Genomic DNA, 13,319 nt, shown 5'->3' with positions numbered 1-13,319 from the left:
ATCCTTCATGTATGCATTTTTCCCTTTGTATTTTTTATTATTTCTAGTTCTTTGGGCTTTTGGGAGTATTGATTCTATGTCAAATCTTCATTGACTCATATGGAGTGCTCCTTGAGATGATGCTTATGATTCACTTTGAGATGGGACTAGTTGTCTAGACTTTGACAATGATTTTCCTTAGTTCGTCCCCCTTTCTTCCACTCTAAAGGCCTCCTACCATTTAGTGGCTGAGATGTGCATTGTTTTTCAAAAAGACATTGGTTAGAACCTTTTCTATATGCTCATCCTCTCTCTTTTACTCCCACAATCCAAAGATTAATTTGCCTTGTCCAACTCCTCCTACTCAAAGTGAATGTGTTTCATCCATTTTACTTTTCACTATATCTTCAATAGTGTTGATGTCTTATGTTTGTTGCATCTAAGAGCCTTACATTTAGTCCTTCCCTTGCCCTTTCTAAACTTGTTTTTTTTTCTCCATTTGTTCCATGTTGATAACCTTAGCTTACCCTTTTAACATTTGATGTCCATTATCTATTCTATTTGACATATCCCTATCCTATTTTGCTATCCGTATCTAGCATTTTATGTGCCATCTCATTCATATTATCCTGTAATTGCTTGACCTCTTGTATTAGCATGTTGTTTCATTTTGCATCATGGCATTGCCTCGTACATTTGTCTTTTGGAGGTCTTGTAGAAATTGGAATAGGGAGGCAAAATGCTTACAAAATTAATGCTCAAAAGTATTTAATAGGTGAACATTTCTACAGATGTGCTTCTTCCATAGTTCACTCATTGTGTCAATGATGCTTCTTTTAGTCTCTAAGTCACCTGCTCAATCATTGTGTGAGGGATGCTTCTTTTAGTTTCTAAATTCACCTTTTTTTATAGTAATAGATGATCCTCTGATTGGTGTAATCATCTTAACATTGTACGCTTCTATTGACAGCCTTGGTGTGCCACATGAAGTGCATTGGTAGGCACCTAACCATCACACTTAAATAGTAGCTTTTGTGTTGCTTTTGGTCATGAATTTAGTGACAAGTTTTCTACTACCTATCAGATTTTTCCTTGTGTGCTACAATTGAACGAACAATAAAGGCATCCACTTTATCCAATCACCCGCTCTACTTTGCAAAGGTGCTATCCTCATCTAACAGGGACATGTCATTAAATTTGAGAGCCACAGATGCATGATGCAGAGAGGCATGGAATTTACGATAAGGAAACTTTGGGTGTGATTTCTTCCCTAAGAGTGTGGAAACATTATGTTTGAGGGGCTGAATTCACAATCAAAATAGACAAAGTTTGACATACTTTCTTACGATAAGCATATGCATATGGCAAATTTTCTATAAATTAACCTCAAGTGATGACTTCTCTGTGATTCCCTAGAGGCAAAGGCAATAATACCCAAATATTCAATAATCAAGCCAAGGGAAACACTTCTCATAGCCATGGCAAATAATCTTCATCCTCTTCAGGTCACCAAAACTAATACCGTGGTCTTACTACTCAAAGGGAAACATGGAGTTCTAAAGGTAGAGGGAAACCTGTGGAAGAGAAGGAAACCAATCTAGTACTCCTAAGAGAACACGTAACTATAAGTACTGTCATATCCCATGCCTTTGAGAACCAGAATGCAAGAAGAAACACAAAGACTATGCCAATGGCAAGAATTACAGAGCATTAGGCTATCGACATAGACGATCTACACATTATGTCTATGATCAAGGTGACTCACCATTACTATTAGCACAAGGTTCGCATCCCTTTATATGCTCTTTAAGAGAAGCCAACTACTCAGAGTCACAAGATGAGGAAGGAATAGGTCTTCATAAATCTTCTCTAACAAAAATCCTCAAGAGCAACATTGTAATATGTGATTGCACACCTCACTAAGATAGAATAAATTGGAAACATATCTCTACATAGTGATGTAGGCACTTCGGAGAGCATATGGTATGCATTCTACATCATTGCCAAAGGTGCCAAGATTGGTTGTATGCTCAAACTATCTTAAGCAGTCCCAATTTAGAGAGCCCTAGCATCTCATCATCAAATCAAGATGCATATCTAAGTAAATGCCAATTATTTGTGCTTGTCATGAGGCATTGCATCAAGAAATGTACCCTTAGCCAAATAATCTATCACTCGGCATATTCATGCTCACAAAAGTAAACTACAAAGAGTTCAACATTTCAAAGTTCAACGGTAACTCCCTGGGGGCATATCCCACCACAAGATAGCAAAATACTAACATTACTATTTCTTTTTTATCATCATATGTATAGATAAGTCCAAATACTTACATGGAAGTTAGTAACTACAAGGGCAATGCCTATGCATAGAGTCGCAACTATTTTTATTCATATTTAGATGATGTTGGAAGTGTTTCTAGTATTCCAAAGTTTTGAATGTCTAAAGTTATTTGTTTATCTATCCTAATGTTACTATTTCAAGATCTGTTGGTGTGCTTAGCCACTTCATGCAAAACCCCAAGAAGACTCACCACATTGAAGCAAAAAAGAGTACTCAGATACCTGCATGGTATCAGATTATGGGCTGCACTATACCAAGTCATCCGACTTACAAATCCATGGATATATCAATACCAATTGGACTGGTAGTATAAATGACACAAGATCCACCAAAATGGATACACCTTCAATCTTGACTCTGCATCTTTATCATGGCAAAATAAGAAGCAACCAAGAGTGGCCTTGTCTTCACTAAAGCAAAGTACACAAGATACACCAATGTAACATGTGAAGCAATTTGGTTCAAAAGACTTCTATAAAAGATTGAGATTACGCTATGGCATTCTATTCTAACAATATGAGCACCATTCAATTGACAAAGAACCATGTATTTCATGCCAAAGCACAACACATTGAAATGCATCATTACTTCATTTGTGAAAAAGTCCTCGTTGAAGACAGCCCTGGCTCATTGTCCAACACAACAGATTGAAAATTATATTGACCAAACCACTTTCCCTTGTCAAGTTCTAACACTCATTAGTTTGATCTTTGCCAATTGCAACTTAAGAGGAAGTAGTGCGGAATAAGTTGTATAAGATGTATTCCACCTAAAAACTTATGTTGTATAGTCACTTTGTCCAACACATTCTACTCTGGTCTTTTCGGCTTTTTTCTTTTTCAGCTTTGGTTGCTATCATATGCACCAAAAAGATACCTTGTACATGCACCCTCTAATTATGTAGTGCAATTTAAGAGGAGGTGTAAATTGCAATATCCTAGAGAGGATTAAAAGGTCATATGGACATAAGAGCAATTCATAACCCTAACCCTAAGAGAAAAAGATGTATGCATTCATCATGTATAGTTACATACCATGTACACTCCTCTTTCCCCTACTTTCTCCACAATTAATACAAGAAGTTGATTAATACTAGCTAGAGCAAAACTAACACCTACACATACTTGTAGCAAAGTAACTCATGCATACTAACTTACAACAACATGTAGGTCTTTACATTCCTTGTACCATGTAATAGGCCCATATATAGTCATCTACAACTTCTAAAAGCCTTTTAAGCAATGCATTTGGATTTTTGTTTAGAGATCTATTTCATGATAGTTGCTCATGATTTTAAAGTGTAGTGCACTATGTGCCAAGAGATTGAACTTGTTTATTTGATTTTAGCTCATTTTTAAGGATCTGCATGGCCCTATAAGTGCCTATATTAGTTAGTACTTGTTCCAGCTAGTATAGTCAAATATAGAATCTTAGTATTTGTTAGTTTAAATATATGGAATATTATTAGTGTGGGATCTTAGTATTTGTATAAGCTAGTTACTACTAACTATGTAAGGACCAATATGGCCCCTTCGCATACAATGAATTATGACTGAGGCCTGTACTTTATATGATTCAAAAAATAAAGTGACTCAGTTATGATAACTGCAAAAGAAGCTTAAATTCAATTAGGTGCAGAAGAAATAGCTTGATCCAGATCTGCAATCAAATCATCAATATCTTCAATGCCAACCTGGAAAAAGTAATAGGACGATCTGTAAGCCCAAGCATGAACTTTACAAACCATGTCAAGAGTAAAAGGCTCAACTTCCATTGACAATTTCCCAAGAGTTACTTACTGATAGGCGTATCAAATCTTCATTCAGCCCACGAGCCCGTCTTACATCAGCTGGTATACTTGCATGAGACATGAAGCATGGCAAACTTATCAAAGAGTTCACACTCCCTGCAGGCAACATGGAGTAAATATTGAGGATATGCCCGCTACTCCAGATAAGAATAACATGGTAATCTGGTTCCCAATAGACATTTCGTCATACAGCAAGGCACATGATAGATGCCAAAAATATTTAAACATTTTAACATGTTCTCAGCTTTTGATTCTGTGGAATCAATCGTCAATGCATATTGTCAAGAAGACTTTCTGTCATAAGTTTATGTTAATTTTTACTCCAAGTTATGTGAAACACACTAATTCTTGGTAGATCTGGTACACATGCTACGAATAATTACCTCTGGTGCAAAAAATGTTCCCTTGGTAGCATCATGAACATGCATAAGAATCAAAGAAGAGCATTGCCCTGATGGATAATGCATTAATCCTAATGATGAGAGCCAATATATCCACATTAAATCCTCTAGAAGACAATTTTGGACAAACTTTCTCAAAGTCTACATATTCTCCAATCCTGAACGAAATTTTTTATTGAAACAACAGGATGCAATTGTCTTGACTTCAAGATAAATACAATGATATGACTTTAACCATGGTATAAATCCATATCATATACTTTTCTTCTACTCTTGGACATGGATCAATCCAAAGCACAGCCCACGAAGAAACACACGACATAGCCTCCCTTATATATACCTTCATAAGAATAGGATATTAAAAATCATATACCTAGATGAGTCCAGAAATATATCTTTGTAAGAATAGGATATATAAAATCATACAAATTAAACCTCTTTGGAAAGAATGAAAGAAGAATGAGAGAGAGAGAGAGAGAGACTTGGGGGAAGGGGGGAGAGAAAGAGATACAAAGCGAAGGTGGGACACTAAACAAATTGAAAATAGAATGAAAAAGCAAAGCTATGCTCAATAACCCAAGCATAAGCTAGCAGACCACCTTTAAACCGTTTTCCAAAGTGTATGCGCATGCACCACAGAGACGAAAAGAGAGTTTATGGTTAAAGAAATGTAGACACCAGATTGGGTCCCTGTACCCACTGAGCGAGCCCTTCCCCAAACAGGAAAGAATTTTCTTTATACTACGAGAACTGTGAAATAAAAATAACACTTCTTTAAAGAGCACCGAATGCAGCTCCAAGGTTGACCCTTTGACACTGAGAGCTGACCCACGAATGCCTGAGAAACAACCCAATCTCGACCAAGGCCAATGCTGCCCACACCATCAATGTAGACCACTATGCAAGGCTACAGAAGAGGCATGCAGCAGAGCTGTGTGAGTGAGAGGTATGAAGGGAGGACGGAAATCTGAGAGCTATGGAGCTTGAGAGAACTGTGTGAAAGCTGAGAGATGTGGAGCTAAAGAGAGCTGAGAAAGAGCTATAAAAGAGCTGCAACTGGAAAAGAAAGCTACTCAAACAAAACCCCAAACCTCTAATCCGAGCCCGGGCTATGGTGCTGCATAGGCACCCTCCTGGAATCACAAAAGGGCTGCTGAGTTTGCTGCTGTCCTGCAGGGGATTTTTGGAGGGGCTAGAGGCTGCTCTGGTGTAGGAGGCTGAACTCTGAGGGTAGCTGGATGAGATATGAGGGCAGCAAGCCCCCCTTTATACAGGGGTGCTGGAGGGCCTAGTTGGCTGGCCCCAACCAGCACAAAACAGGCGACCAGCCAGTCAACCAGTTGGCTGGCTGGTTGGGCCTTAAATGTCAGCCCTACTAGCTGCCAAGGGAGGGGAGAAGGGCAGCCTATAAAAGATGCCCTCCCCATCCTTTCTCCTATGCTTGGAGCTTCCTCAGAGGGCCCTTCTTGGGCTTCTACCTTGGCAGCTCCTGTCCCCTTCTCTTGGTCCAGCCCTTTGGGGCTCTTCTGGGCTCCTACCCTAAGCTGAGACCCAGACTTAGCTAAACCCTAAGATGGACACTAACGTACTATTCTCCAGTGGGTACTAGTGAACATGGACTTGAATTCTAACTTGACTTAAGGCTGAGAGATTGACCTACGTAGCTCATGCCTAATTGTCCCTGGACTAGGGCTCACAATGGGGTCAAGGCATACGACAAAATAAACCTAGAATAGGGATCTACTTCCACTTGTCGAGGTAGCCAGTTGTCACCTTGCACCCAAGTGCACGGGTGCATGTGGCATTCCCTCCTTAACTTGGCGTTAATTGCATGGCCTCCAAGTAGTCCATCAATATCTGTGGGAACTGCTGGAAAAAACTTTTATCTAGCCAAACCACTTCATGGGTCCCTTGATCTCGAAACTTCGTGTGAATTCGTGGATACTACTTCAACCACGCGACGTGAAAGACGTTATGTATTGTCCAACTGTCTGGTGACCCCAACTTCATAGAGACGTCATTGATCTTCTTAATGATGGGGAATGGTTCAAAACTTCTGAAGGAGAGCTTGGGGCATCACTTGCCCGCGTGCTTTAACCTTTTCTTAATAATCATTAGATAAATCCAATCACCCTCTTTATAGTTGACATCTTGACTGGACTTAATGGCTTGGCACATGTATGCTGCTTGTGCTTTGGCGAGGCAGTCTTTAACTAACTCCGTAATATATGCCATGGATTCTGTATTTATCGGCTTCGAGAGACGGAGATATCATCCTCGTGAGGAGTGAACCAAACCTCCTGCCAAAAGCTGCTTCATATTGTGTACGACCCACACTCGATGACTATGTATCGCTCAATATGGCCTATACGAGTGAAAGATATTGCTCCGACTTTGACTGCGCATCATGACAATAAGAATTTAGTACGTCAAATGCCAATTGATTATATACCTCTGATTGCCCGTCAGTTTGCGGATGAAATGCAATGGACATCTGGAGCTTGGTGCCAAAGTTTTGGAGTAGAGCCCTCCAGAGATGCGAGGTGAATTTGGAATCCCTATCCATGGTAATGGTCCGTGGCAATCCTCCAATCGGGTACCAATACTTGATAAATAAGCGGGTTTTGTCTCCTCCACTAGCAGTCTTCTTGTTGGGAATAAGCATGCAAAATTTGCTAAAACGATCAACAGTGGTTAGACATTCAATGTTTCTCATACCTGCACATGCAAGAAGGGGTCCCACGAAATCCATCGTGTTGTCCTGAAAAGGACCTTTTGGGATCAATAAGGACTGAAGCATCCTACCGTTTTCTAATGGGACACTTCTACTTTTTGGCAAATTTGGCATCTCTACACATAACTAACACATCCTTCTGCATTTTTAGCCAGTAAAAATAGCCCTCTAGTTTCTCCAATGTACTATTGATGCCTCTATGGCCCCCTGTGAGGGCATCGTGGGCATCATGGAGCAGAGCCTGCCACTTGTCTTTGAGCACACAAAGTTTATGCTTATAGAATAGCCATAGATATTAGATTGAATAATGGCTGGAAGCGAGAATCAAAGCGAACTGATATTGAGTGCCAAACTCTATTGAATCCACATACTGTGTTTTCATAGAGTCAAGGTCTTAGCACATTGGCCCTTTCTATTGTCTGAACTGCTTAGAGCATCGACGATGGGGTTATTCTTTCTTAGGACATATTCGATCATGCCCCTGAAATATTTGACTCCATCGGGATTATTGATCGAGTTGGGCATTGTCTGAAGCCACTTTAAGGCTTCACAGTCTGTTCCACTATGAAGGTCCATTCATAGAGGAACAGCTTCTAGGGCTTTAATGCTTGGATCACGTCAAATAATTCTCTAGCATAGATCAAGTAATTCTTTTCGGCATCATTGAGCTTTTTGCTATAGTACACCATGGGTCTTTCTTCTTGCTGTAAAACTACCTCAATGCTGCATTGCTTGCATCTATAATGATCAGGAATGAATCATTCCAAGATGCTATTTCCGTAACAGGAGCAGAAGTGGTCGATTGTTGTAACATAGTTTCCACGAGTCTCGAAAACAAAGAAAATGGAATACGGCAGCAAACGGCATTTCATAGTTTCGGCCATAGGAAGAAACGATGGAAATGGAGAACACACACACACATGTTTAAAGCAAGGGCTGAGAGGAGAACAAGGAGGAGAGGAGGGCAAGGGCTGAGGAGAGCAAGGAGAAGAGGGCAAGGACTGAAGAGAGAAAGGAGAGGAGAGGGCAAGGGCTGAGGAGAGCAAGAAGGAGAGGAGAGGAGAGCAAGGAGGAGAGGTTGGAGAGGAAAGCAAGGAGGAGAGGAGAGGGACAAGGCTGAGGAGAGCAAAGAGGAGAGGAGAGGGCAAGGAGGAGAGGAGAGGAGAGGAGAGCAAGGAGGAGAGGTTGGAGACGAGAGCAAGGAGGAGGGCTGAGAGGGGGGTTGTAGGCTAAGCAGAGCAAGGAGGAGAGGTTGGAGGCTGAGAGGGTGAGGAGGCAAAATTGCCCTGCCCAAAATGCTGTTTCGTGTTTCGAAAACACTGCCGTAACGGAGAATCTTTTCAGGTGCCCAGAAACGCCGTTTCTAAATACTATGCGCTGTAAGTCGTGGAAGCCTTGCCCATACCGGAAATCTTTTGTTGGCGTGTCTTAACTCTTTTTAGCAGATCTGTTAAGGGTGTTGAAATGGCAGAGAATCCGAGCATGTGAGAGCTATAGGCTTGGCAAAGCCCTACAAAGGATCGGATCTCCTAAGCCATTGTGGGGCAGCCCAACTTGTCATTTGCTTCAAGCAAATGCCATCTGCACTCATGATATAACCCAGATATTGGATTTCCATCAGACTGAACTCACTCTTTTTGGCATTTAGATATAACTGACCATCGCACAAAAGCTAGAGAGCTTTCCCAACATCCTGTAAGTGTTGCTCCACTGTGACTGAGAAGATCAAGATAACATTTAAAAATATGAACAGACACTCTCCTATATGCTCAGCGAACACCCACGACATCATTTTATTGACGCTGATGGTGCATTTTTAAGACTGAGCAGCATGACTATGAACTCATAATGAGCTCGCTCTATCCTAAACGTTGTCTTTGGGATGTCAAATGCGGACGTGATGATAACCACTCTTAAGATCTATCTTAGAAAAATATTTGGCACTGTTCAAGCGCTCTAAGATGTACTCTATGTGGGACATGCTTCTGCCCCTGCAGATAATGGCCAGCTCGAGTAGTCCTTTGACAATTGAGAAGGAATCATGTCGCCAATCCGGCACAGGTGGCTATTCTCGAAACCACTCGATCCCTAGTATCATGTCGCATCCTAATAATGGTGTGAAGATGGAGTCCCGCTGAAAAGACGCCTTCTAAACTATGAAAGAAATTTTTTTGGCCTCGTGTGTGATCTGAGTGCATAGCTTGGATGTGAATCCATCGACCGCAAGCTCATGAGATACTAAAGTGCACCCATCTTTTTGGCAATCCGAGGGGATATAGCATCTTCTAAACTCCCCATGTCAAACAAGACAGCAAACCATTGCCCTTTAGCTGTGCCGTAGACTCTGATGACGGCCTTCTTTTGCTCGTCGAGCATGCCCTCCTCCTTACCTTCAACGACCACTTATGGAACGGTGTTCAAAGCAGGTAGAATTGCGTTTTTAGCTGAGGTGGTCGGCACTCACAAAGCCAAATCAATGGCGACAGTAGCTTTTGCAAGCTTTTCGGCTAACCACTTTGGACAATTTTTCTTTCCATGCCTGGCAATATGGTGGGAATGGGAACATCGATGCTCCACATGGTACCACTTCTATAACGTGGGGTTGTAAGTAACTTCCCGTGATGCACGCTTAAGCTCTTTCATCCGGAGTCGTCTTGGGCTTAGACTCCTTCTAACCAGCAGACTGTTGGTTGTCTTTCTTCTGGAAGCTATTGTCCTTTTGCAGAGGGCCTTTACCATGCTGGGGTTGAAGACTGTTGTGGGGCTTTGGCTCCTGGTTGGACCTAGCTTTCCCCCGTTCAGCATCATTTCTTGATTTTGAGCCAAGGTAAGTGCATGTCCGTAGGTAAGCGAGTCAAAGTTTCGAACATGGAAGCGATTATTGGAGTCCAACCCCCTAATGAATTGTTTTAGCTTATTGGTATAGGTTAATATACCAGCAGACCGTTCTCGGCTAGACGAGAAAATTCATCTTCTAGATTCACCGAATACTGAGGTGGTAGAAATCGAGCTTTGAGGTTGGACACAAACGTATTTCATTTGAAACTCGTGACATGCGTGGTTGGGTCCGTATAAATACTGGACCAATGCTACCACAAGGTGCCCACCTCACAGGTCAGATGAGGGATGTCTAGATAAATTGTCTTATTTGTCCTAAATGCATGCTAACAAAAAGCGAGCAGCAAACTGACGAACGAATTGCAACATAGCTGAGTGGTCGCACTTACTGTCATATTTCACGAAGTTTGGTGTGGACCGAGTAAGTGGAGTAATCTTTGCTTATGTAGAACCCGGTGCAGAAGCGGTGCTCATGCTAGCCTGCATAGTGGCCAACATCTATTGTGTGCTGGAGCAATATGGCTTCCCGCTAGAGTCGGTACTACTCCGCTTCGGCCATCTCATCACGTTGAAGTGCCACCTCTTGTTTGCGTTCCTCGTGCATCAACAAGAGCAGTTTTTCAAAAATCTAAGATTCCCTTGCTTTCTTCAAGTTTTTCTTCCTTTGTTCTTTTACACTTCGATCTTTTTTGTCTCTCCTCCAGCTGCTTGCCTTTTTCACCCAGCAGCCATGAAGTTTCTTCGAGCTGGGCTAGGAAGATTCGATTATGTTCCATGAGCTTCTCTAACATTTCTTGAGTGTTGGGCAAAAGCATACTTTCTTTGTCTTCTTGGTAGTGAGACCTTTAAACCATTTTGCGAAGCATATGCGTATGCACCACAAAGAGGAAGATTCAAGAGAAAGAAAGAAAGTTGTATTAACGTCTTCGGGAGGCCTCACGGGCCTATGAGACAAAGTACAATCAACAAAATATCTCATACAAGCCGCCATGGGCTGAAGCAAAGGGCTTGCTAAGGCCCTTGCTGAGTGCTAAACTAAGCTGATAATCTCAAAACGCAGAAACACACTTAATGCTCTCAAAAGACTCCGGTGGGAGTACAATCAACAAAATATCTCATACAAGCCGCCATGGGCTGAAGCAAAGGGCTCGCTAAGGCCCTTGCTGAGTGCTAAACTAAGCTGATAATCTCAAAACGTAGAAACACACTTTCAAGAGACTCCGGTGGGTAGTGCGAAAGCTTCGAGGACATATCCCAAGAGTCGTGGTCTCTCTCCGATAGGAAGCAAAGATGTCACGTATCTATAGCTATCGAGCCGCCTACTGCCGTGGCGGGGGTCCTGGTCTTCGGCATCTCTGTATCCAATGGGCAGCATCAAGGTGACACCTCGGGTCGGTTGGTCTCCTCTAAGCAAGGTGGCAATGGGTAGAACCTCAATCATGCGTGCTCTGGTCCTCCTCCATGGCGCCATCTCCTCTACCCTATGTCGTCTCTGCCCACTAATCCAATCTGCTCTCATGTCGGCTATCTCCTAATCCTCTACTCCAATGTGTCCCGGGGCTGACTCAAAGGCATAAAAATCAGAGAGAGAGAGAGAGAGAGATTAGGATTAGAAAAATGTAGACGACACTAGATTGGGCCCATGTACCAGCTGAGGGCCCGGGCCCATGTACCAGCTGAGGGCCCCCTTCTCCAAATAGGGAAGAATTTGCTTTATGCTTCCAGAACTGCGAAATAAAAATAACACTCCTTCAAAAAGAAAGAAAGAAAGAAAGTCAATTTAACGTCCACGGAAGACCAAGAGGTCTATGGGACAGCACAGAATCAACTAATACATCAGTTTAGGGAGGGCACATGGCAGCTCCCATAGAGTGCAACTCTAAGAAACCCTTTGACACTAAGAGCTGACCCACGAACGCCTGAGAAACAACCCAATCTCGCCACCAAGGCCGACGCTGCCCACACCGTTGATGTAGACGACTATGCACAGCTATAGAGGCTTGTGCTGTCCCCGGGCATGTAGCGGAGCTGCGTGAGTAAGAAAGGTGACGGGAGGATGGAAATCTGAGAGCTATGGAGCTTGAGAGAACTGTGTGAAAGCTAAAGAGAGCTGAGAAAGAGCGAAGAAAAAAGCTGAAAACTGGAAAAGAAGCTAGTGAAACAAAACCCCAAACCTCTACTCCGAGCCGGGGCTATAGTGCTGCGTAGGCACCCTCCTGGAATCACCAAAGGGTTGCCGAGTTTGCTGCTGTCCTGCAGAGGATTTTTGGAGGTGCCAGAGGCTGCTCTGGGGGCTGAACTGTGCTGGAGGGCCTGGTTGGCTGGCCCAAACCAGCACAAAACAGCCGACCAGCCAGTCGGCTGGTTGGCTGGCTGGTTGGGCCTTTAATGCCAGCCCTACTAGATGCCTAGGGAGGGGAGAAGGGAAGCCTATAAAAGATGCCCTCCCCATCCCTTTCTCCTATGCTTGGAGCTGCCTCAGAGGGCCCTTCTGGGGCTCCTACCTTGGTGCTCCTGTCTCCTTCTCTTGGTCCAGCCCTTGGGGGGCCTTTTGGGCTCGCTCCTACCCTAGGCTGAAACCTAGACCTAGCTAAATCCTAAGATGGAAACACTAACCTACTGTTGGCCAGTGGGTACTACTGAACATGGACTTGAATTTTGACTTGACCTAAGGCTGAGAGACTGACCTACATAGCTCGTGCGTGACTGTCCCTGGTCTAGGGCTCACAATGGGGTCACGGCATACGACAAAAAAAACCTAGATTAGTGATCTACTTGCACTTGTCGATGTAGACAGTTGTCGACTTGCACTCAAGTGGAGGGGTGCATGTGACATTTGTGCTACACAAAAATCATTCATTATCTCCCCACCTGATAGTACAATTCTTACAAGCATCCCTGTAGAATTTTCCAAAAGGCCCTTTACTACACAATAAATATCAGGTCCTGGAAATCCTCAGTTTAGAGTCTTCACTATCTTGATTACCTCTTCTCAGAGACCATCTCAACAAGTCCTCTTACCAGAATGGATATCAGATCCTGTTACTCTTTGTGCCCAACCCAAATCTAGTTCCTATAAAGCTGAGCTTGCACTTGCTTAAGATCATTCTCCAGGATAATTGCAGTAGATGGCCATTCCAAGCGCAGGCACATATAGTGCTTCACGATCCATCAACCTATCTCAATAAAATTAGCTTTCCTGTCAATAAGCAGA

The 13,319-nt window shown here is 42.8% G+C and overlaps 1 protein-coding gene across 2 annotated transcripts in view; it reads right to left on the bottom strand.

Moving 5' to 3' along the window:
• Nucleotides 1-3,730: 3,730 nt before the first annotated feature.
• The window catches only part of CBL (cystathionine beta-lyase), a 46,709-nt gene continuing 37,120 nt past the window's right edge, over nucleotides 3,731-13,319 (bottom strand). For both annotated transcript variants that reach the window (XM_087381025.1, XM_087381026.1), the window contains exons 13-14: nucleotides 4,122-4,228; nucleotides 3,731-4,015 (exon numbers count right to left, since the gene is read on the bottom strand). In XM_087381025.1, coding sequence (XP_087237151.1) covers nucleotides 3,947-4,015; nucleotides 4,122-4,228 — 176 coding nt within the window. In that variant the 3' untranslated portion in view covers nucleotides 3,731-3,946. The remainder of the gene's footprint in view (nucleotides 4,016-4,121; nucleotides 4,229-13,319) is intronic.

This window comes from Dipteris shenzhenensis, chromosome 11 (assembly GCF_047967505.1).
Source record: "Dipteris shenzhenensis isolate YYH24624 ecotype China chromosome 11, Dip_SZ_1.0, whole genome shotgun sequence".
In the NCBI taxonomy this organism is placed as follows: Eukaryota; Viridiplantae; Streptophyta; class Polypodiopsida; order Gleicheniales; family Dipteridaceae; genus Dipteris; species Dipteris shenzhenensis.
The sequence above is the reverse complement of the archived record's forward strand: the minus strand, read 5'-3'. Positions and strand labels throughout refer to the sequence as shown.